We start from the raw sequence: 26,050 nt of genomic DNA on the forward strand, positions 1-26,050 counted from the left end.
GATTTTGATATTATATAACATGCCAAATTTGGAAGATCTGTATAAGTCAGTGAATCAATATTTTCCAAATGACTAATACATGATGATACAAAATCATGACTGGATTAAAAAATCAATTCAAGTACAAGTTAAGTATCATTTTACTCTAACAGAGTACACAAAAATCAATTGAGTTGTGCTGGGCGAAGTGGTATATGCCTGTAATCCCAGCAGCTCTGGAGGCTGAGGCAAGAGGATCACTAGTTCAAAGCCAGCCTTAGTAATTTAGTGAGACCCTGTCTCTAAATAAAATACAAAATAGGCTGGGGATGTGGCTCAGTGGTCAAGTGTCCCCGAGTTCAATCCCTGGTAACCTCCCACCCCCCCAAAAAAAAGTCAGTTGAGTTGGGTGTGGGGGACAAATCTGTAAGCCCAGCAATTTGGAAGGCTGAGGTAAAAGGATTGCAAATTCAGGGCCAGTTTGTGCAATTTAATAAGTCCCTGTTGCAAAATAAAAAAAAAATAAAAAGGGCTAGGGATGGAGCTCAGTGGTAAAACACACCCAGGTTCAATCCCCAGTGTCAAAAAGAAAAGAAAAAGAAAAAAAGTCAATTGATAAAAGTTTTGTTTCTGAATAACTAGGCTTTAAGAAATCATAGTGATTGCCAGGAATAGTGGTGCATGCTTATAATCCTGGCAACTCAGGAGGCTAAATCTGGTAAATCAGGAGGATTTCAAGTTCAAGGCCAGTCTCACCAACTCTGTGGGGCCTAGTGGAGCCCTAAGCAACTTAGTAAGACCCTGTCTCAAAAAAAAAAAAAAAAAAAAAAAGGACTGGGGTTGTGGCTCACCCGTCAAGTGCCCCAGGGCTCAATTACCAAAAATTAAAAAAAAAAAAAAAAAAAAAAAAGCTTCTTTGTTCCCCAACTATGTATCTAGTCAAGCTGAATTTTCTTCATGTACTTCAATGAAGATAACATATTGCAAAAGATTAAATTCAGAAACAGATATGAGAATCCAGTTTGAAACATTAAGAAATTTTCAAACAAAAAACCATTGCCACTTTTCTCATATATATTTTTTTGTTTTGGAAAATATAGTTCTTATTCTGAAAATGCATTTATGCTAACATGTTGTAGCTTATTATTTTATTTTTTCATTGTTAATTTGTTCTATTTAGATGTACATGACAGTAGAGTATATTTTGACGTTTATATATACATGGAGTATAACTTATTCTAATTAGGATCCCATTCTTGTGGTTGTACATGGTGTGGAGTTTCACTGGTCATGTATTCATATATGAACATAGGATTCATTCTACTCTTTCTTATTCCCATCCCCCTTGTTTTATTTTAAATTAATAAATGTTTATTAGTTTTAATTGCTAATATGTAGTAAATATCAATATATATAACCCATACAATAAAAGCTTTTTAGAGGGGCTGGGGATATAGCTTAATTGGTAGAATGCTTGCTTCATATGTGCAAGACTCTGGGTTCAGTCCCCAGCACCACACACAAAAAAAAAAGTATTTAGGGGCTCATGCTTAGACTGAGAGTCTACCAGGGCCTCATTTGTCTATTAATTATAAAGTGAAACAATTTTATTTTTTTTTGCAGTGCTGGACATGGAACCTAGGGCTTCATGTATGCTAAGTAATCACTTTCCACTGAACCACATCCCCAGCCTCAAAACCATATATATAGGCACTGGGAATTGAACTCAGGGGCATTCAACCGCTGAACCACATCTCTATCCCAATTTTGTATTTTTATTTAGAGAAGGGTCTCACTGAGTTGTTTAGTGCCTTGCTAAGTTGCTGAGGCTGGCTTTGAACTCGCAATCCTCCTGTCTCAGCCTCCCTGAGCCACGGGGATTACAGGCCTGTGCCAACTACGCTCATCTTATATTTTAATTTAATGTTTGGCAAAACAACAAAAACAATTTTTGGTACCAGGGATTGGACCTGGGGGTGCTTAACTCTAGCCCCTTTTATTTTTTGAGATAGGTCTTGGTAATTTGCTTAGGGCTTTCTAAATTGCTAAAGCTGGCTATGAACTTCTGATCCTACTGGCTCAGCCTCCAGAATAACTGGGATTATAGGCTTGCACCACTGTTCCTGGCAAACAAATTATTTCATTAACTCTTTTTTTTTAAACTTTTTTTTTTTAGGAGAGAGAGAATTTTAATATTTTTTAGTTTTCGGTGGACACAACATCTTTGTTTGTATGTGGTGCTGAGGATCGAACACGGGCCACACGCATGCCAGGTGAGCACGCTACCGCTTGAGCCACCTCCCCAGCCCCTCATTAACTCTTTGGATGAAATCCAGAGGCACTTACTTACCACTGAGCCACATCCCAACCTGGTTTTGTTTTATTTTGAGACAAGTTCTTGCTAAGTTGCTTAGGGCCTCCTTAAATTGCTGGGTTTGATTTTGAATTTGCCATCCTCCTGCCTCAACCTCCCAAACCACTGGGATTACAAGTGTGCACCATCACACCTGGCTCATTGACTCTAATTTTTAGTTAGAATTTCATTGCCTCCCCCCCTACTTTTTTTTCAGTACTGGGGGGTTGAACCCAGGGGTGCTCTACTTCTGCCACCATGGAGTTCCAGCCCCAGACTCTTTGTTTTCTCCCCAAAGAGAGTTTTTGTTTGTTTTTAAGGAAAGTAGATACATATTCAAGGGAAACAGTGGGGGGGGGGGAGAGAGAGAGAGAGAGAGAGAGAGAGAGAGAGAGAGAGAGAGAGAGAGAGAGAGAGAGAGAACACAGACATACCATCGTTTGGGGTAAAGTAAGGAATATACATTCAAGGGAGAATGTGGACAAGCTCTAGAGGGAGACAAGAGCCCAGCCCTTTTAAGTTTTTGAGACAGGATCATGTTAAATTGCTAAGAGTGGCTGGCCTCAACTTGCAATTCTCCTTCCTCAGCCTTCCAGTTTCTGGAATTACATAAGTGTGCCACCTCATTGGCCATTTCTTCCTTTATTTTAATTAAAAAAATTTTTTTTTAGTTGTAGATGGACAGAATGCCTTTGTTTATTTTTTTATGTGGTGCTAAGGGTCGAACCCAGTGCCTCAGACATGCTAGGCAAGTGCTCTGCCACTGAGCTATAGCCCTAGCCTCAGCATTTCTCCCTTTTTTTGGAATCGTGTGGTTTTCCAGATTTAAGTAGTAGAAAACCTAAGGCTTCTGTAAGTCATTATAATTGTATACAATGAGTCATGCTTTCCTGTGTCCACATCCCTTTGCAATGTGATTCTGTCACTTTCCATCAAGAAATGCAGTCTAGGCTGAAGATGTAGCTTACTGGGTAGAGAGCTTGCCTAGTCTACACAAGGTACTAGATTTGATTTCCAGTACAGAGGGGGGAAAAAAAAAGAAAAATAATAAATAAAATACAATGAAGTCTATCTCACTATGCTCCTTTTCTGATACTGGGATTGAACCCAGGGGAGGTTTACCACTGAGTTAAATCCTTGGTTCTTTTTTATTTTAAATTTTGAGACATGGTCTTGCTAAATTGTTGAGGCTGGACTGGAATTTGGGATCTTCCTGCCTCAGCTTCCTGAGTCACTGGGATTATAGACATGCATCATGTACCCAGGTATTTCCCCCTCCTTCTGATTCTGGGCCTTTCTTTTGACATGCTTTGACCAACAGAATTTGAGAGAGTGTTTGATACATTTTGGAGTCTAGACCCTAGGCTTTTGCTTCCAGTCTTATCCTATTGGAATGCTAAGACCACCATGCTGTGAAAAAGCCCAGTTTACTATTTTAAAATTAGAAACCAGGGCTGGGGATGTGGCTCAAGCGGTGGCGTGCTCGCCTGGCATACGTGCGGCTCTGGTTCGATCCTCAGCACCACATACAAACAAAGATGTTGTGTCTGCAGAAAACTAAAAAATAAATATTAAAATTCTCTCTCTCTCTTTAAAAAAAAAAAATTAGAAACCATGTGAACCAAAAGTTTCCCAGCCAACAACTAGTACCAACTGCTAGACATATGAGAACATTTTGCACTCTCCCACCCTAATTGTGTATTAGCTTCTTCTGGAAAATAAACCAGTAAGATATGAGATTTCTCTTTAAGGAATTGGCTTACAAGATTATAGAGGCTGGCAAGTCCAAAATCTGCAGGGAAGGCTGGCACAGGCTGAAGACCAAGAAAAAGCTGATGCTGCAGTTGAGGTCCAAAACAATGGCAACATTCCTTATTGCTCAGGTGTCAGTATTTTGTTCTATTCAGGTCTTCAATTGATTGGATGAAGCTCACTTGCTTCATAGAGGGCAATCTGCTTTATTCAGAGGTCTCTGATTTAAATGTTAATTTCATCCCCAAATGCCCTATCACAAACACCCAGAATGCCGCCCCTCCCTTACTGGGGATTGAATTCAGGGGAACTGGACCACTGAGCCACATCTCCAGCCTTATTATTTTTTAATTTAGAGACACTGGTCTCACTAAGTTGCTTAGTTACTTGCTTTTGCTGAGGCTGGCTTTGAACTCACAATCCTCCTGTTTCAGCCTCTATAGCTGCTGGGAAACTTTGGTTCACATGTGCCACCACACCCAGCACAAACATCCAGAATGTTTGACCACATATCTGGCCACTGTGGGCCAGCCAAATTGGTACATAAATTTAAACATTAAACCAGTCAAGCTGTCAGATGACTGTGACTGCATGAGTAAACCCAGGTGAGGCCATGAATCTATCAGATTGCAAACCCACAGAATTGATAAATAATTTTTATTTTCAGTTTTGAGGTAGTATGCTATTCAACAAAGGGTAACTGAAATAGAACTATCTCCTCAAAGTGTCTGTGTGAGGTTTAGGCTGGTAGGTATGAATAATTGGGCATTACCTTTTGTGGATGCTATAAATAAAATGAAGGGATATTATCAATGTCATTCTTGGAAGTCTCAAAACAAAATTTAGTGCATGCAAATATAAGATGAGGCAATAAAACACAAGGGAAATTGTTTTGTGGATCCAATTCATTTATTTATTGGGTGAATCCATTTATTTAACAGTCTCATCGAATACTCCCCATATCCCAAGACTATTCAAGGAGCCTGGAAAACAATGGCCAATATATGGACAATGCCCCTGTCTTTGTGCAGCTTACAGTCTGAGAAAGGGAGGAAATTATTTCAAAATGTTTTGACAAGGAGCTGAGCATGGTGGCAAAAGCCTGTAATCTCAGTGGCTCAGGAGGTGAGGCAGGAAGATCCCAAGTTCAAAGCCAGCCTCAGCAATTTATTGAGGTCCTGAACTTAGCAAGACCCCATCTCAAAAAAATAAAAAGGGCTGGGAATGTGGCTCAGTGGTTGAGGGTTTCTGAATTCAATCCCTGATACCAAAAACAAGTATAATAAACAAAATATTTGAGAAGGAAGTACTAGTTGCTGATGACTAACTTTGATGATTATGGAAGTCTTTCCAGAGCAAGTGATATTTAATTGAATTAGAAGGAAGATAAGTTGGAAAGACATATATGAACTTGTAGGGACAAGGTTGGGTCAGGAGACTACAAAAATGTTCCACAGGAAATAATCTGTGAAGATTCAGAGTTAAGGCAAAGAATGGTGCATCAAAGCCACCAAAAAGTTTGTAGATTATACAGTAAAGCAGAAGAGATGAAGCTTGAAAGTGGCAGTAAATAAAAAAAAAAATTTGAAGTCATTGAATTTTTTTTTTTTTTTTGTAAAAGGGATTGGGCTTAAGCAATGAGACACATCCCCAACCATTTTTATTTTGAGACAGGGTCTCTCTAATCTGCTGAGTTGGCTTTGAATTTGCGAAGTTCCTGCCTCAGCTTTCAGAGTCCTTGGGCTAACAGGTGTATGCCAACATGCCCAGCCATATTGATACTTAATACTAAAAAGCACATTTTCACGATTTCTCCATTAATCCTGTTTATGTTACTTTCCACAATTTGGAGGAAGTAAGAAATAGACACTGGCATAGAGATTTTTTCTTTTTCTTTTTGCGGTTCTGGGGATTGAACTCAGAGTGTCCTTTATGCACTCTACCACTGAGCCCCGGCTTAGAGATTTTCCGACAAGTTCAAAACGATTACCGTATTTTTTTTTTAAATAAACTGAAAAAGGCTTAATACATTATGTGATGCCAAAGGGAGCTAGTTACTGTTAAAATGAGATAATTTAGGGTTGAATGACAAATGCTAGAAAAGAAAGATTAGGAGAGTGAAAAAAATTCTTAGGTGGTGGCTAAAGCCGCTCTGCAGGATTTGGGGGATCGGTTCCATTTATAACTTATCGTGCAAACGAGGCGGGTATAAAACGACCAAATATAATTGTTCGTAAGATACCAGCAAAGGATGAAAAAAGAGAGTGTGAGAAATACGCCGGAAATGTTAGTTACTTGGTCAACTGTAGACAAGCAGGATGAAACAAATGACAGCGAACCTGCAGCGAGGTTGGGTCGCTACCGTTAGGCCGGGTTTGTTTGCGCGTCCACTAATACACAAAGGGGAACTGCGCCCTCCTCGCCGGAAGAGAACCTCTGCCCTCTGGGGCATTACACATTCCTCCGCGCCGGAAGAGCGCGTTCTGCCTCGCCCCGAATACTTCTCCTCACTCTTACCTCGCCTAGAGGAGACCGTAGGACCCTTGAGGGTGACCCTCCCGGAGTCATCAGCTGCCCAAAACTGCGACGGGCAAGCAGAGAAATATCGACACCAGACTCTCCCGAAAGGGAGGAAGAAGAAAAGCGTCGTACATCGAGGCGTCGCGGCGGAGGAATTCTGTTTCCTGCGGTGGCGGAGGAATTTGACAGTACGTTAACTTCCGGAAAAGTCCTGTCCCTGAGAGGAAAAGCCCTGAAGGAAACAATAACAAACGACTGGAGGAAGCGATTCTGGGATTTCTGCGTCCCGCACTTCATGTTCAAAAAGATGCGCTTCGGCCCCTGTCAGGGGACGTGAAAAGGCGTGGTGGGCTTCAGCCAGCCTTTCTCCACTTGTTCTCCTAAGGGGGTCCCCTGGCTATTGCCATGGCGGGCATGGGGCCGGGGGGCTACGCGGCAGAGTTCGTGCCACCCCCGGAGTGTCCGGTCTTTGAGCCCAGCTGGGAGGAGTTCACAGACCCCCTCAGCTTCATCGGCCGCATCCGGCCTTTGGCCGAGAAAACTGGCATCTGCAAAATCCGACCGCCCAAGGTACCGGAGTCTGTGAGGAGAGACGGGGAGAAGGGAGTATAGGGGATTCGATACGCTTGGTGTGGCTTTACTTCTCAGGTTCTTCTGTCTTTTCATGTATACTCTTCCTCATTTCTGAACAACTGAAGGCTACGTTTCTGGATATTTTTACCTTAGTTTTTTCTGCAGTTTAATTTCGGTGGGTGTGAACGCCAGAAAATGGTCTTCCTAGGGTCTTTTCCATTTAGAACTTGGGCACTGATACTTTTCTCTGGAATTGGGGGAAAGGGTAACAAAAGGCTTCAGGCCTTTTGATGTCTGGAAAGGTGTTTAAAGTGTTGTGACCTGATGTGCCTTCCCCTTATGTACAATCCTCATTATGCTTCTACAGTAGAAACTACCTGTCCGTCGGTTATTTCTGCTGCATCCAAACCCTGCTAATGTTTAGTTTGTTAAATGTTTGCAGGTCATCTCTCAGGGTTAAGTGGAGTTTTTTTCTTTTTTCTTTTTTTTTCTTTTGTGGGGGGAGTGCCGAGGTTTGAACCTAGGGTCGCCCTAGCTCTGAGCTACATCCCCAGCCCTTTGAGTTTGATATTTTAATTTTCAAAGGGATCTCGCTAAGTTGCTTAGGTATTCGCTAAATTGCTGAGGCTGGCTTCAAATTTGTGATCCTCCTGCCTCAGCCTCCCGAGTCGCTGGGATTACAGGTTTGTTCTACCGCCCGGATAGGTCTTGCGTTTCTTAAAAGGTAATTTGAGCTCTAGTTGTTTCCCACAATGGTATCAATAGGCAAGAATTTCAGGCCGATTACTGCTGCCATGGAAAAATCTTACATGGGGAAGAGAAAGAGCATCAATGATTTTTGAAATTCAGAGGTTTAGGAAGACTTGGTCAATAGTGGAAGTGGAAGAAAACGTTGAAAACCCTTGATATAGGAACCAAGGAGCAAAGATTTTAGAATTGCAATGATTGCAAATAATTAGGTTTGCCTAAAGTTGGATAATTATAATTCTCAATCTTTAAGGATCACAGATATTACTCCTATGGGTGCAATTAATGCCCCAAGAGTTTCAGTGATATGCTCAAGGTCAAAAGGGTTTTTCTTTACCCATTACACCAGTGCTTTCCAAATACTGTTGCTGGACAACCTGTACCCTGGTTGACTGGATGTTTATTAAACTTCAGATTGCTAGGCCTTATTAAGACTAGAATCTGGGCTGGGGTTGTACCTCATTGTAGAGCACTTGCCTAGCATGTGTGAGGCTCTGGGTTCTATTCTCAACACTGCATGTGAATAAATGAATAAAATAAAGGTCCGTCAACAACTAAAAAAAAAAAATGTTAAAAAAAAAAAAGGACTAGAATCGGTGTGAGTATGTAATTCTGTGGAATAGCATTTGCCTAGTGTGTGTAAGCCTTGGGTTCCATATCTCTGAAACTGCAAAAAGAGTGGGGATTAAAAAAAAAAGGGGGGAAAGAAAAAAGGGTGAAATCTATTTCTGGATCTGGAATGTTTGTAATCTGCTTTTCTAGCAAATGCTTAGATGATTCTTAATGCAGATTAAGTTTGTGAATTTTTGCTGTGGATAGAACCTTTGCTTCTTAAAGACATTTTGCTTTATGTTTTGTCTAGAGGTAGTAAAGATAAAACTAAGCCCTGTTACCAGTGTTGCATTTAAGAAATCATCCACCCTCACCAGGATTACCATGATAGTTCATACCACAGTGAACTAAAAGCTTAGATGAAAGGGGGAAAAGGAGTAGTTAATTTAGCATCTATAGAATGTTTTATTTAATCTTTGAAGACCTAGTAGGTAAATAAATTTCTCATTTTACAGATGAGGCAAGTCTGAATAAGTTAAAAAACAATCAAATGTGTTATCTTGGGCAAATAGCAAAGTAGATTTTGAACTTAAAGTTTTCTGATTATAAAGCAGGTCTTACTCCCACTATGCTGAATACTGTAAGATTATCAGTTGCAAGCAAAGGATTAACAAATAATTGTTGTGATGATATGCATTGCCATTCTCCAAAAGCTTCTACTTTTTCTTTATCAAAATTATCTAATGCTGACCAAGACTTAAGCATTGAAGTTTTTTCCTAAACCATATTTTCATCTATTTATGTTGTATTTATTCATTGGAAATTCTATTGAAGGATTGTTTTGGTAAAACAAAGTTATATTTTTATTAAAAAGGCTGAAAGAGTATGCATATTAAATAAGGTTTATTAAAAACAAATCTTTGACTACTTCTCATATCTTTAAATGCTATTGTTTAGGCCAAGTCAAACTATATTCTTTAGAATGCCACTTGAAATATCTGACCTCACATTAGTTATGTCTGTCTGGAAGTTGTCTTTGTTCTGTGGATTTACTTATTAAAAAAAAAAGTATATGTATATGTGTATATGTATATATATATATATGTTTGGGTCCCCAGAAGCTGGGCTTTAATCAAAACATTTGTATAACATAGACTGTAAAGTGCTTATATTTACACATAAATAAAAAATATTTAAAAAAATTATTGACAAAATTGACTTTTGGGGGAGTGGGAGGGAAACAGGGTCTCTCTATGTTGCCCAGGCTGATCTAGAATTCCTGGCTCAAGTGATCTTTCTACCTCAGCCTCCTGAATAACAAACTATTGGCAGGTGCCAGTGTAACTGATTAATAAATATTTAAAAATTTCTTTTCTCTTTCTTGCATTGCTGGGAGTCAAACTCAAGTCTTGCATATGCTAGCCAAGTGTTCTATCACTGAGCTACATCAACAGCCCTATAAATTTCCTTCTAATCTTTAGTTTTACCCTTTTTGATTTTTTTTAATTTGGTAAACCTGTATGTTTATTGGACACTGTTCTGTGGTACATGAACTCATTGCTTTCTGCATGAGTAATTTGAGAAAGCATAACTGTGGGATGTGAATAGCGAGACTGGTGAGATTTGAGAACACTCTAAGTGATGTTAAAATTAAAATTATTTTATGTGAAAAATATTCTGTTTCTACAATAAAGAAGACATACAAGTTCTATTGTCACTGATTTTTGGCAACTCACCCCTTAAAGTAATGAATAGTGCACTCCTCGCTTACATACTACTATTATTTTCTGGAACTGAGTATTGAACCCAGGGCCTTGCACATGCTAGGCAAGTGCTCTACCACTGAGCTACATTACCAACCCATATTACTGTGTTAAAAAAAGCATATATTTTTGTATATATAGACACAAACATATATACATATATGCATGTCCTTTCTGTTTAGGATTGGCAACCTCCATTTGCGTGTGAAGTAAAAAGCTTTCGATTCACTCCAAGAGTACAGCGCCTGAATGAACTTGAGGTAAGTATTATATTAACAGTTCTCCTTCCTGATTTTTTATGTTAGGCCTCTAGGCAGAGAACTTTGATTAGCTTATGTACGGAGGCCAAGAGTTTGTATTAATTGGGATTGAATAGAACAGTTATTTAGTGTTTGGAAGAAGTGTCTGATTTTTAAAAGCTTATGGTTAGAGTTTTTTTATTTAGCTGAGATTATGGGAAATTGTTTCTTACTATATTTTTCATCATGGGAATGTCCAGCTTTGGAGATCTGAAATTCTTAAATTCCACTTTCTCCAATGTTTATTATTCTAATTTTTTTCAGGGACTAATCTCAGAAGATTTCTGCCTCTTGTGGTCCTTGGAGGATAGTTCTTTCTTTTTTTTTTTTTTAGTTGTAGATGGACGCAAAATATTTATTTATTTATTTATTGTGGTGCTGGGCATTGAACCCAGTGCCCCATGCATGCTAGGCAAGCACTCTACCACTGAGCCACAACCCAGCCTGGAAGATAGTTTTTTTTTTTTTTTATTCTATAAATTTTCATTTGAAAACCTAGTTTTCAAGTGGTTTTGTTTTGGCAGAATTTCTCCAGGACTGTTAATTTTGTTTATTTATTTTTAAGCATATTTAGCTGTAGATGGACACAATATCTTTATTTTATTAAATTTTTTATGTGGTGCTGAGAATCAAACCCAGTGCCTCACAGGTGCTAGGCAAACGGTCTACCACTGAGCTCCAGTTAATTTTATTTATAAGATTTCCCTTTAAATATTACTAATTCTCTTGGATTGTGCTTATATTATTTGATGGCCTGGGGATGCAGGTCAGTAGTAAGAGTGTTTTCCTGGCATGGGTGAGGCTCTCAGTTCAATCCCCAGTACCACACACGCACCCACCCCTCTCAAGATAAGAAAAACCAAAACATGTATTTTCTGAGATTTTAATACATATTTTTATTTTAAACTATTGTAATTAGATACTTGATCTAATATCACTGAGGTAGAGTTGGTGTACTAAAAGTGTGCATAATACCTACAGATGAAATGATGGAATTAGGATGCTTAGAGACTAGAAATAATTTACTGCATATTTTGGTTAGCATAAAGTTAAGCAAATTAAAAGAATTCTTTTAGTTGCTAGTGAGAACTTTTTACGTATATTAAAATGGGTTATTTTTTTGTTTGTTTTTTGTTGATGTTGCTCTATGGGTTGAACCCAGGGCCTTGCCCACACTAAGCAAGCATTCTACCACTGATCTGTAAATTGTATTTTGAGAGAGGATCTTGCTAAATTGCCCAGGCTGCCTCAAACTTGTAATCCTCCTGTCTCTGTCCACCTCCCAAGTTTTTGGATTACAGGTATATACTACCATACCTGCTTTAGAGTAACTTGTTTTTGCCTTGGTGAATAAAGCTCATTAGAAGTATTTAACCTCTTTACACTATTGGCTCTTTTTTTTTTTTTTTAACACAGTTGAGCTAAACAGTAAAGAAGTCTTTAAATTACTCTAGATTAAGACGCATTGATTTATTTTCAACCATACCAGTTCCTATGGCCAGTATCTATATTTTATTAATCTTAGGCAATGACCAGAGTGAGACTGGACTTCTTGGATCAACTGGCAAAATTTTGGGAACTTCAAGGGTCTACTCTGAAAATTCCTGTGGTGGAGAGAAAAATCCTGGATCTCTATGCTTTGAGCAAGGTGAGGCACTTATGATGTAATTTAATGGCTGAAGCCAACTTTATCCAGTACAGTGAATAATAGCTTTGAAACTTAAAAGTGAAAAGTTTAGATTCATTTTTGTACTTCGTTTAGAAATTGAACAGAGGGTCTGGGATATAGAGTACATGCTTAGCATGTGGAAGGGCCTGGGTCTGATCCCAAGCCTTACATACATATACGTGTACCAAGAAATTAAACACAAGTCTGGAAATTTATGATAAAGAATTTTAAAGAAACTTGGAGGGAAACATTGCTTTCTGTGTAGGATTTGTTTGGCAATGAATAAATGGAAACAGATCTCAAAGGTTTGTTTGTTAGTGGGATTTTTTTTTTTTTTTTAATATTGGGGATTGAATCCAGGTGTATTTTACCATTGAGTTACATCCCCAGCCCTTTTTATTTTTTGAGACAGGGTCTCACAGTATATTATGAGATATATATGTGTGTGTGTGTGTGTGTGTGTGTGTGTGTGTATTATTATATATTATGTTTAGGGCCTCACTGAGTTGCTGAGGCTGACTTTGAACTTGCAGTCCTCCTGCCTTAGCCTCCTGAGTAACTGCCTTAGCCTCCCGAGGTGTGTGCCACCATGACTGGCCTCAGACTTTTTTTTTTTTTTTTTAATTATTTTTTTAACATTTATTTTTTGGTTATAGTCGGACACAATATCTTTATTTATTTATTTATTTTTATGTGGTGCCGAGGATCGAACCTAGGGCCTCACACGTGCTAGGCTAGTGCTCTACTGCTAAGCCATAACCCTAGCCCCTCAGACTTATCTTTAAAAGCTGTTTTATTATAGCTACTCAAGAGCTTGAGGCAGGAGGATCATAAACTCAAGACCAGTGAGACCCTGTCTCAAAATAAAAAGTAATAAAGGACTGAGGATGTAGTGTAGTGGTAGCATATCCCTGGATTCAACCTCTAGTACTGCTCAAAAAAAGCTATCCTATAATTTGTTATGGAATTAATGATTCAGATTAATTGGCTCCATGGTGTACAATATGCAAAAGAAATACCTATTTAGTGATATTATTGGAGTGTGCTGAGTGTATAATATTCTGTATGGAGCTCGTCATCTTTTCCGTTTAACTGAAAATATAGTGTATTATAGGGATTCATGATACTCAGTATTCTTGTGTGTGATGTATGTATCAGTTTTATTAATTACATTAATCAGTGTAATTATCAGTTTAGCACTAATATAATGTTAAAGGCTGAAGCCAGCTTTATCCAGTATAATGAATCATAGCTTAGAAACTTAAAGATGAAAAGTTTAGACTCCTTTTTGCCCAAATTTGCATTTAGATTGTAATATAACATTTCCTGAAGTGAACATAACCAACTGACCAACAACAGATTATAATAATTACCTTGAAAATGTTTTGTTAATATGATAATTAAAATCTCTGCTCAGATTGTGAGTGAAGATAGCTTTATTATTTGAGACATTTTGCAGCACTTTTTGTGGCCTTTGATATCTTAAGATTGCTATGTTATTTTGAAATAATAATTGATAATATTCTTATTTATATTGTAGAGTTAGTTTTTGAAGATTTCACTTCTAAGAAAAAAAGTGAGAATAATGATATATATAAATATAAAAAGTGTTATCATTTTTTCTGATACTGGGGATTGAATCCTGGGCCTTGTGCATTCTAGACAAGAGCTTTACTACTGACCCATATCCCAAGCCCTTATTTATTTATTTAGTACTGGGGATTTTGAACCTGGGGTGCTTAACTGCTGAGCTACATTCCCAGCCTTTTTATGTTTCTTTTGAGATAAGGTCTTGCTGAATTGCCCAGGCTGGTCTCAAACTTGTGATCCTCCTGCCTCAGCCTCCTGAGTCACTGGAGTTGCATTCATGTGCCACCTTGCCTCTGTTTAAATTATATTTGAAATATTTTATGATTTCATTTTAAAGTTAGTGTCAGTCTGGAATTCTCCCTAAAAATTCTAAAAAGTATAGTCTTTTTGTTTTTGGGTACCAGGATTGAACTCAGGGGCACTCAACCACTGAGCCACATCCCCAGCCCTATTTCATATTTTATTTAGAGACAGGGTCTCACTGAGTTGCTTAGCACCTCACTTTTTTTTTTTTTTACTGAGGCTGGTTTTGAATTTTCGATTCTTCTGACTGAGCCTGTTGAGCCTCTAGGATTATAGGTGTGTGCCACTGTACCTGGCCATAGTCTTATGATAAAATACAACTTTAGGGTTTTTTTTTGGTAGCAGGGATTGACCAGCATCCTCAACTACTGAGTCACATACCCAGCCCTTTTTTATATTTTATTTAGAGACAGGGTCTTGCTAAGTTGCTGAGGCTGGCCTTGAACTCAGAATCATCCTGCCTTAGCTTCCTGAGCCACTGAGATTATGGCTCAGTTGTTTTTGTCAATCAATAGTAAAGCACTGTCAAGAATTATCTAGTGCAGTTATATGAAAACCTGTGATACTGAAGAGAATTTTATAATAAATTTGAGAGTTGAGATTGTCATTTTGCAGGGAACCATTAGTATAAAAAATTATTTTAAAAATTATCTTTTTGACATTTTTATTCAGCCAAAACTTAATCTAAGTTTTGCTATATAATGCTTAAGGTTTTAAATGTGACTTGATTCCTAGCGTGAATAAAATGCAAAAAATATTTTCAAAAATTATTTTATTATTCATAACAACACTATTGTGGTGATTTCCAGCCAAAACTCATTCCACATACCTACTTAATTTTTATAAATACTTTGTACAGTTTTCTAGAATAAGTAATTAGATTAATTTATGAAATTGGAACTTTCTGTTCCAGAGATTTTTCTTTTTTCTTTTTCTTTTTTTCAAATATTTATTTTTTAGTTTTAGGTGGACACAATATTTTAATTTACATTTATGTGGTGCTGAGGTTTGAACTCAGTGCCTCATGCATGCTAGGCGAGCACTCTACTACTAAGCTGCAACCCCAGCCTGAGATTTTTCAAATTCAAAGGTAAATAACATTGGACTTAATCTGAAGATTAGATTGCATTCCTGTTTTTTTTTTTTTTTTTTTTGGTGCTGGGGATAGAACCTGGGGTGCTTTACTACTTTACCAAGCTGTATCCCCATCCCTTTTTTATTTTGAGATAGGGATCTTACTAAATTACTGAGGCTGACCTCAAACTTGTGATCCTTCTGCCTCAGCCTCCCGAGTTGCTGGGATTATAGGCCTGTGGCAAGGAATCCAGTGCATTACTGTTCAAAAGTTGTAGAATTTCAAAATCAAGAAGGACTTTAGACCTAACTTAATCAGAATACCCGTTATATAGTTCATATAATATTTGTCAGTTGTATTGTTTAATTCCAAAGAGGACCACCAGTTCCTTTTTGTTAAAAGGGAAATACTGAAGAGCTGTGGAATGAATTTGATGGAAGTATATACTATGTAAATATATGAATATACCGCAGTGAATCTCAACTTTATGTGTATCTATGAATCACCAATTAAACAACCAATAAGTAAATTGAAGGAGGACAGTAGAGTAGAGGAAGAAGAACAGTGCAGGGAGTGGGGAAGTGAAAGAAGTAGTACTGGTGACTGTATACTGTAAGTAAAATATTAGATTGTGAATCTAATAATAGAGGACTGAAATTGCATTCTATGCATGTATGATTATGTCAAAATAAACCCTAGTATTAAGTATAACTTTAATGTTAAGATAAAAACATTATGAAAAAATGGGAATACTAACAAAGTATACCTTGTTTAAATACTTAAGAAAACTTACTAAAAGTAGGTTGTGATTAAAGGTTAGATCTGTTTGTCCAAGGATATATTGGATGTCTGTTTTCCCTAACTTGTAAAAATGCTTAAAAACTGAGATTTAAAACTCAAAAGAAGACAAATTTTGAGTTGTTTTATACTTTGTAATTGTTCTTAAATGTCATTGTGAGATTGCTGCTTCTCGTGCTGCTTTACACCTTATAAACTCTTACATTGAGGTGTAACTATTTTCATAATAGTGAGGAAACTGAGCCTCAATTTATATAATTTGATGTCATGTAACTTTGTAGTGACAGAGTTATACTTTGAGCATTGACAATCTAGTTTCAGAAATCATCCTCTTAGGGGTTTTTTGTTTTTTGTTTTTTGTTTTTGGTACTAGGGATTGAACCCAGGGATGCTTAACTACTGATCTACATCCCTAGCCCTTTTTGAGACAGGGTCTAGATAAGTTACTTAGGGCCTCGCTGAGTTGCTGAGGCTGGCTTTGAACTTGAGATCTTTGTACCTCAGCCTGTTGAGTTGCTGGGATACAGGCATGTGCCACTGTGCCTGGCTTCTCCTTTTTTTGTAGGTTGAATAATAATTCCATTATGTGTGTGGGTGCACAAACACTATGTTTTGTGTGTGCATTTATCTCTTGGTGGACATTTGGGTTGTTTCCACCTTTTGACTCTTAACGAGTGATACTGCTGTGGACCACATGTTAGCTTTATGTTTAATTTTTCACCTTGTCCATGTAGTAAGATATAGTAGTATATATTTATAGAGGAGAAATTGATTTCAAATACTGTGTCACAGTCCTCTTTGTTGTCAGTGAAGCTGAAAACTGCCTATATTTTAGGGTGTGATAAATGTTCATTTACAGTTTTAGGAAGGTAGAGGGACATGATAAGTATCTGGTTTGATGTGAGCCAAGTTATCAGTTCATCATATCACTTCCCACCTTAATATCTTATGTGCTATTAGTATATGTTGTGTGCTGGTAAATTTACTGCAGTCTGATCTTTGTCCATCATTCCCTTCATAGTCTTCCATATAAAAGTGCCCCCCCCTTCCTTTTTTTTTTTGTGATGCAGGAGATTGAACCCAGGGCATCATGCATGCGGGGCAAATGCTTCATCATTGAAGTACACTCCCAACCATTTTTTTCTTTTTGAAGAATTATAGCCTCATTTTTTGAAACTGTCCTCTCCATTTGTGGTTTGGTTGACATTTTTTTAAGTTCTGTAAATTTCTTGGTACATTTTGTAATTTTAGGACTTTTTTTGTTCATTTTGTTTTGCATTACTTGTATTTATTCTCATGTCTAGTTTTATTCTTATTTCATATTGTTAGTTCCTAAGAGTATGGCATATATATGTGTGTTTGATTTTCTTACAGTGCATAATTGTAAAGTATAAATTATTAAATGTTTTTGAACAAATTTTGTTTGAAAGTAGGCACAATAATGTTTATTAAATTTTAGAGTTTAAAACCTACAAAAATAATTTTCTCTATTCTTTTAAATGTTGACAAGTAGTTTGGTTATATTTGTTGAAAAGAAATTTATAATCTAAGCCCAGAATAAATTTTATATTTAGTGGACAAAATACAGAGTCAGAATGCTTGAATCTGCCTTCTTTCCCTAAATAATTTTTACCTTCTTTTCAGATTGTGGCCAGCAAAGGAGGTTTTGAAATGGTCACCAAAGAGAAGAAATGGTCTAAAGTGGGTAGCCGCTTGGGATATCTGCCAGGCAAAGGAACTGGGTCTCTTTTGAAGTCACACTATGAAAGGATTCTATACCCTTACGAGCTTTTCCAATCTGGTGTCAGCCTTATGGTGAGATGCATTATTGTTCTTTTTTTTTTTAATATTTTGTTTTTTGTAGTAGTTGGACACAGTACCTGGTTTTTATTAATTTACATGGTGCTGAGGATCGAACCCAGGACTTCACACGTGCTAGGCGAGCACTCTACTGATGAGCCACAACCCCAGCCCGAATTATTGTTCTTAGAGTCGGTAAATCCAGTTAAAAACTTTAGGCCTTATTCATTATATGGTTGTGGTTGTTTATGCATAACAAAGTATAATAGATTTCTCCAGGCACTCAAATGTGCGAAGGCAAGGTATATATCCTAGTTTTAAAAATTATAGCTATACTTAATGATTTATAAGATAAAGGGTAATGGGTACAAAGGATGTTTTCTTATTTATTTAAAATAAATCTTTATGCTTCAAGCTTTTCGAAAAATTTTTCCTGTTTTTTTTCACATATTTATGTATTTGGGTGCCGGGGATTAACCCAGGGGTGCTTTACCACTGACTATATACCCAATCTTTTTTACTCTTTCTTTTGAGACAAAAGGAAGTTCGATAATTTGTTGAGGCTAATCTTAAACTTGCGATCACCCTGCCTCAGCCTTCCAAGTTGATGGGATTATAGGCATGTACCACCATGTCTAGCTCATATATCTTTTAATAATTTTATTGAGGTATAATTTATATGCTGTAGAATTCACCTATTGTGCTAGATGTGGTGATGCATGCCTGTAATCCCAGCAAGTTTTGAGGCTGAGGCAGGAGGTTAAGTTTGAGGCTGGCTTTGGAACTTAATAATGTCCTAAGCAATTTAGTAAGACCTTGCCTCAAAATAGATAGATAGAGAGATAGATAGATAGATAGGGCTGGGGATGTGGCTCAGTAGTTTAGCACCCATGGATTCAATGCTCAGTACCCATAAAAAAAAAAAAGTTTACATTAAGCTTCAATAAATTTATATGCTTAAGCAGCAATCACCACATTGGTTCCTATTCCCTATCCTCAAACCCAAGCAACTTCTCGTCTACTTTCTTGCTCTAGGTTTGTCTAAGAAATTTCACATAAAGGAAATCATACAGTAAGGTTTTGTGTCTGGCTTCTTTATCTAAAGGTTTTCAAGGTTCATCCATATCATAGGATGTATTAGTACTTAAGTGTTATGGCTGAATACTATTCTGTTGTATGAATATACCACATTTTGTTTATCCGTTTGTCAGTTGATGGGCAGCTGTTTTTTTTCCATTTTATGGTTATTATGAATAATACTATGACCATTCAAGTACAAGTCTTTGTGTGGACATGTGTTTTTATTTTTCTTGGGTAGATAACCTAGGAATGGAATTGCTGGATTATATGGTAAGTTTATGCTTAACTTTTTAAGAAACTGTCAAATTATTTTCTGAAGTGGCTGAACTATTATAAATTCCCACCATAATGGAGAGGCTTCCAGTTTGTCCATTTCTTTACCAGCAGTTGATATTGTTCATTTTTTGGCTTATAGCTATTTTACTAGGTATATAGTGATAGTTCATTGTGGTTTTAATATTTATTTTCCAAAGACTACTGATGTTTTGCATCTTATCATGTTTATATTAGTGTCTCATATAACAAAATGTTAATATAAACAAAATGTCCCTTCAGAAATTTTTTTTTAATTGGTAATTTGTCTTATACTTGTAAGAATTCGTTCTATATTCTGGATGTAAGTCCTTCATCAGATATATTTTGCAAATGTTTTCTTCTAACCTGTAATTTTTCTTTTCATTTTCATAATGGTATCTCTTTGAAGAATAATTCATGATTTTTTTTCCTTTAAAAATTGTGTTTAGCATCATATTTAAGAAATCTTTTCCTAACACAAGGTCACAAAGATGTTTCTTCTTTTTCATCTGTTTTATAGTTTTATAATTTTAGCTTTTAGATTTAGTTTTGTGATGCACTTTCAGTTTTTTCCCTCCATGTATAAAGTGAGGTAAAGGTGTAGATTCATTTTTGGGGAGTGGTATATGAATACTCAGTTGTACCAGCATCATTTTTCTGAAAAGACTATCCATTCCATTGATTTGACTTGGCAATTTATTGAAAATCAGTTGACCGTAAATGTGTGAGTTTATTTCTGAGTTCTGTATTGTTTCATTGATGTACAGTAGTCCCTACTTTGTGGTTTAACGTTTTGTGGTTTCAGTTAGCGTCTGTGCTTAATTGTTGTCTAAAAGTATTAAATGAAAAATTCTGGAAATAATTTGTAAGTTTAAAAGCTTATACTATTTCTAGTAGGATGATGAAATAACATGCCTTCTTGCTTTGTCCCCACCCCTTAGTTACTTAGTAGCCATCTTGGTTGTTAGTTCTCCTGTCACAGTTTCACAGTGTATTCATGTAATTCTGTTTTACTTGATAATGGTCCCCAAGATCAAGAGTAATACTGTTGGCCCTTCAGATATGCTAAAGAGAAGCTGTAAAGGTAAAAAGGCAAACATTAGGCGGGTGTACATTTTAGTATATTCCTGTAATCCGGAGACCCAGGAGCCTGAGGGAGGAGAATTACAAATTTGAGGCCAGCTTTGGTGATTTAGTGTGCTTTAAGCAACTTAGTGAGACTCTGTCTCAAAATAAAAAAAATAAAAAGTGATGGGGATATAGCTCAAAGGTAATGCTACCCTGGTTTTAATTCCTCAGTACCAAGAAAGGGGCGGGGGTGGAAGAAAAGGAAAAAGTACAATAAGCTATTTTGAATGAGAAATACCATTAACTTCTTAAAATTACAGTGTGTTGCCTATTATTGCTCTGTTTTGGTTATTAATCTTTTACTGTGCTTAATTTTAAATTAAACTGTCACAGGAAAAAAACATAGTATTCATAGGGTTTAATACTATCTTCTAGTTCAGGCATCCATTGGGGATCTTGGAATGGACTCTAAATGTCTACCCTAAAACCATTACCACACTGTCTTGAGTGTTGTAGCTTTATAGTAAGTTTTGATATTCATTATATAAGACCTCATGGCTCTTTTTTAGAATTTTGAAACAATTTGTTTCCGCATCAGTTTTAGAATCAGCTTTCAGTTTGCACAGAAATAAAATGTATTGGGATTTTTTTGTTTCTTTTGTTGTACTGGGAATTGAACCCAGGTGTGCTGTACCTCTGAACTATATCTCCAGCCCTTTTACTTTAGTTTTGAGACTTGCTAAGTTGCTGAGGGTAGCCTTGAGCTTGATATCTTCCTGCCTCAGTCTCCCAGGTTGCCTGGATTATAAGTGTGTGCCACTGTGCTCAGCTGCATGTTGGGATTTTGATAGGATTGCCTTCTGTAGATCATTTGAAGGAAGAATTGCTATATGGTTTTGTATAATTGTAGGGATTTACTGGAAATTTATTATTTTATTTTTCTACTGATTCTCTTATTTCTTATCAGTGAATCTGTTCTCTTTCTGTGTCTGATCTTTTAGGGTGTACAGATGCCCAATTTAGATCTTAAGGAAAAAGTGGCGTCTGAGGTTCTCAGCAGTGATATCCAAACCTCCCCAGAGCCGGGCACAAGAATGAACATTCTGCCAAAGAGAACAAGACGTGTCAAGTCTCAGGTATTAATGTCCATGGCCGTTTTTAATAGAAATTTCAAGTGCATTTATTGACAGAATAGTTCTGTGGTCATAGGAGGCCATTCATATACTGTTGTGGTTTTTTTTTTTTTTTTTTTTTTTTTTTTGGTACTGAAGATTAAACTCAAAGAGATGCAATCACTGAGCCACATTCTCACTCCTATTTTGTATTTTATTTAGAGACAGAGTCTCATTGAGTTGCTTAGCACCTTGCTTTTGCTGAAGCTGGCTTTGAACTCCCTATCCTCCTGCCTCCAGTCTCCCAAACCACTGGGATTACAGGTGTGCATCACCATGCCCAGCCTACAGTTGTTGTTTAATGCTCGAGGAGGAGACATAGCTTCTATTCCCTTTTTTTTTTTTTGTTTTCAAAGAGGTGTTGAAGATAGAAGCCAGGGTCTTATTGCTGCTAGGTAGACTCTGTACTACTAAACTACATCACTGCTTCTGTTCACCTTTCAGGTGAATAGAGAAGAAATATTTTGAGGCTGGGTCTTACTGAGTTGCTGAGGCTGGCTTTGAATTTGTGATCCTCCTGCCTCAGCCTCCTGAGCTACTGGGATTATGTGCATGCACCACTACATCTCGAAGTTATGTTGTTGAATTCTAGTACATTTTATTTTCATCATTAGCAGAGAGGAGTAAAAAAGAATAGTTTTATTTTTTACTCACTAGTCCTTTAAAAACAAGGTTATAAATTTCTTAATGTTTGAGCAATTATAGTGTAACTTCTATAGTGTTCACATAACCTAAAGAAGAAAAACTCCGTAATTTCTTTTTTTCTCCTATTTTCTTTGAGGTCTTAAGGGTTTTATTTTTTAAGGTTGTTAATAAAGATAAGTCTTTAGATTAGAGAGTGAGATGCCCTTAGAATTCTAATGTTTAAATTAACTTATAAAGAGAGAGGAATAGCAACTTAACTGGATTTCATATATTGTTTTAATATTTAGAAGAATAAAACAAAAAATGGGAATGGTTGATATTGTAAGTAGGAATCAGAATCAAGATGAATCTGTTAATAACAAGAAACATTGGATCCAGGGTTGTATATAGTCTTGTCATAAGTAGGCTAATGATATTCTTTGCTTTTCTAGAGCTTATGGGCTATCTCTCCATCAGGCCATTCCTGCTCTTCTTGTTCTGAGTTTATGCTCACTGAGGAATTCTGCCTTTTCGATACTTTGATCACAGAAAATTAGGTGTCCTGGATAGGAATGTGGATTTAATAGAAATTCTTGAGAAACTGATAGCCCATTATAAACTTATGAACTTTGGTTTAGTCATTAAGAGATTTTTTTATTAGTGTGCTTGATTTCAAAAGTTCTGATCATTGTTGGGTATACAATTATGATTCCATTTTAGGACCTGGAACACTGTAGACTATTCTCTTTGACTTAAGTGACTCAGCTTTTAAGAGTTGCCCACTGTCTCTAACCAATTGCCAGCTTGTGATGAAATTATTTTTGATGTTCTTTCTGAAATCATGAAAGGCTTGCCTCATTCATTCATTTATTCTGTCTTTTTTTTTTTTGGACTGGAATTTAGGACCTTATGCATGCTAGGCAAGTGCTCTCTCACTGAGTTACACCACCCTCCCTTTGCCTATTTCTAATTCCTTTTCTTTATGTATGTGTAAAAATAACAACCATATAGAATTTTCTTGCTCGTTGTAGTAATTGTCATTGTCATAGAAATCAGTTTGTAGTTACTAGAGTTAATTCAGAATTTGAAATTAAGATTGTTTTTTCCATCACTGGGAAATGAATCCAGAGGCACTTTACCACTGAGCTATATCCCAGCTTCTTTATTTTTTAAACAGGGTCTTGCTAGGTTGCCCAAGCTAGTCTCAATCTTAGAATCTTTCCTGCCTCAGCTTCCTCAAAGTTGGAATTATAGGTATATGGCCTGGTGGTGCACAGCAAAAAAATTTTTTTAACTCAAATTTGTACTTAATTACTGTATTGCCAGTTTGCCTCTCATTCTAGTGTTGTATTTCAGAACGGAAATAAAAACATTTTGTAGAACTTTTTCTTCTTTTTTTCTTTTGCACAAAACTACTGACATTCACCTTAGTCTCTGCCTATCTTTGGTGGCAAAGGTGTACCTTTCTTTCCAGGGATAATCCCTCCATCACTACCCCTTTTGGCTTCTTCAGTGATTTCAGTGTATCAGTTGAAAAATATTTTCTGCTTCTGTCTGCTGAATTTCTGTCTTGCTCTGCAACCACATACATGTTTTCAAGTTTGTGTCATCTTAAAAAAGTAAAATTTATTTCCTATCTTTTTTCACAGAAAAGTTTCTTGGAAAAACTCTATATTGTGTCAGTTTCCTCAACACCCTGTTTAGTTTTTATACTCTAATCTGACTTTGAGCTAAATAATTTCATTTAGATTACACTGTCCAAGTGACAATTGAGGTGATTTTTTAAAAATAACTGTAACATTTTGTCAAATTCTGAGGCCCCTTTCCATTTTGTATCTTATTTGATTTCTGGTCATGGTTGTTGACGCTTCTCCTTGAAATTCACTTAGCTTGATTTTTTTTTCTTTGGCTTCTTTAATCTCTCTCTTCTGGTATTCATCTCTACCCTCTGACCATTCTCAATCATCTTTGTTGTCTCTTCTTTCTATGCTTTATTTTGTATATTTATTAATTTTTTCCCCTATTGTCACTCTCCTTATTGTCATCTCATCTACTCTGTGATTTCAGTTACTGCCTATACACTCAGGACTCCAGAATATGTGTTGACATCCACATAGCTTTTCTGTTTACCAGGTGTGTGTGTATCTTTGTATTTATGTGTAATTCTTTTGGCCAGAGCACAGATATGACAAATTCAGTGTATCTCAATTTATTACCACCCTTTCTGAATCTCTTTCCTTCAATATTTCCTAGCTTGATGACTATTGTTTAATGGTCAGGGGTAGGTAATTTTTTATAAAATTGTGACTTCATATTTTGATTTTGTACTGAAAAGTCCATTTCTGATCTAGCACCACACAGTTTATTTTGTCGTTCTTTTTCTAGCATTTTGAGTTGGGAATCTAATCATTTATTTCTCTTCTTTGGTTTTATTGATGTGTATAATAAAGTTTCCTGCAATCACCATTTTAATTTGTTCCAGAGATTTGATGTGTAGTTTTTAATGTTACTTTTAAGAGGTAGAAATTTCCAGGTGAAAGGGTCCTTTTGAGTTATAATTTTGTTGCTTATAATTTCATTCCATTAAGATGAGAGAATGTTGTTTTTATTTTACTTTTTAGAACATTATTGCCTGTATGATAATATGGTTGTTTGGAGTTATTGATTAAAATACTTAGTTGTGGCACTTAGTATATAATTAGCATGTTAGCTTTTATTATTATGTACTCTGTTTTAATAATGGTAAATGATGTATATTGTTGTTTATCATTGAACTAACTTTGCAAAAAAAGTCTTAAAAGTTTTAAAGAAAATTTTGAAATGCGATTTTAGGTTGGTTTTGTTTTTAGATTATTTTTATTAATCTTTATTGTGTACATCATTTGTTACCAAGCTGTGCACTATCAAGTAGTCTATATTTTATTCAGATTTATTTTTATTCTTATTTATTTATACATTTAAAATAAATTTTGGCTATTAGACTACATTTGGAGATTATGATTATCTAACTTCAAGATTTAATATTGATTTGTCAGCATGCGCTTACATAATAGAATGCCATGTGAAACTTAAACATTAACAATAAAGTTTCCACATAAGAACATAATTTCAACATGAAACTTTTTATGATTGGTATAGCATGTTAACATTGTCATTAAGGATCCAGGCTCTTTCCATCTTTCTGTCTTGCTTGTTTTAATGTGTGGGTGATAAGTTCCCTATTGATTGTTGTGTGATTTCTGCAGAGTCTAGCAGTGTGCGAGGCTGAGTCTCCTAGCAGGAAGGGGGTGGGTCAAAAGGATTTACTTTTTGAGAAACTTTCTTTTTTATTAGAAGATTAAAAATATTTCCCAGTGATGTTGGGTGAACTTTGTATAATAGGCCAAAAGTGGATCACATTCCCACCCCTAGATAGGTCATCACCAATAAAGAGATATGAGATTTGTATGATTATCTTAAGGTAGTTATGATTCATCACTAGTCATACTACTCTCTACTCAAAGACAGGTATTCATTAGAAGGTTAGAAGTGGGAATTTCTATTTTATGATAACCAATAGTGTCTCTAGACAGAACCAAATTGATAATTAAGCTTTTCTGAGACATAGGTGAATTTTATTTTGTTGAAAGGAATCTGGGTGTTGCATGGTACTTTGGTGAATGAGGGGTGTGTGGATTTAAAAGAAATCAAATAGTATTTTCCTTCACTTTGAAGAGGATCAAGAAACTTTTCTTGGGTAATAAAATAAATACATAAGCCATCCAGATGTGTGGGCACATGCTTATTGTCTCAGCTGCTTCGTGAGGCAAGCATAGAAATTGTAGCAAGCCTGGAAAACATAGCAAAACCCTGTCTTGAAAATAAATGCATGGGCTGGGGTTGTAGGTCAGTGGTGGAGTGCTTGCCTAAGCATGTGTGAGGCACTGAGTTCAATTCTCAGCACCACATATAAATAAATAAAATAAAGGTACATCGACAACTAAAAAATATTTTAAAAAATAAAATAAATAAATGCATGAGCTGGGCATGGGGACACAAT

General features: G+C 36.4%; 2 protein-coding genes across 5 annotated transcripts in view; one reads left to right on the top strand and one right to left on the bottom strand.

The window, feature by feature from the left end:
- Positions 1–6,740, bottom strand: part of Ccdc77 (coiled-coil domain containing 77) — a 49,021-nt gene extending 42,281 nt beyond the window's left edge. For both annotated transcript variants that reach the window (XM_040281213.2, XM_021732147.3), the window contains exon 1: positions 6,602–6,740. The gene's annotated coding sequence lies outside the window, so the exon portion shown is untranslated. The remainder of the gene's footprint in view (positions 1–6,601) is intronic.
- A 43-nt stretch (positions 6,741–6,783) lies between these two features.
- Positions 6,784–26,050, top strand: part of Kdm5a (lysine demethylase 5A) — an 85,655-nt gene continuing 66,388 nt past the window's right edge. The window contains exons 1-6 of one of the 3 annotated variants that reach the window (XM_078015512.1): positions 6,784–7,174; positions 10,422–10,499; positions 12,064–12,186; positions 17,618–17,788; positions 21,217–21,351; positions 21,550–21,651. In XM_078015512.1, the coding sequence (XP_077871638.1) occupies positions 7,010–7,174; positions 10,422–10,499; positions 12,064–12,186; positions 17,618–17,788; positions 21,217–21,351; positions 21,550–21,651 (774 nt within the window). In that variant the 5' untranslated portion in view covers positions 6,784–7,009. The remainder of the gene's footprint in view (positions 7,175–10,421; positions 10,500–12,063; positions 12,187–17,617; positions 17,789–21,216; positions 21,352–21,549; positions 21,652–26,050) is intronic. The other 2 variants (XR_013423218.1, XM_005333964.5) reach the window with 2 other exon arrangements.

Source organism: Ictidomys tridecemlineatus, chromosome 6 (assembly GCF_052094955.1).
Source record: "Ictidomys tridecemlineatus isolate mIctTri1 chromosome 6, mIctTri1.hap1, whole genome shotgun sequence".
In the NCBI taxonomy this organism is placed as follows: domain Eukaryota; kingdom Metazoa; phylum Chordata; class Mammalia; order Rodentia; family Sciuridae; genus Ictidomys; species Ictidomys tridecemlineatus.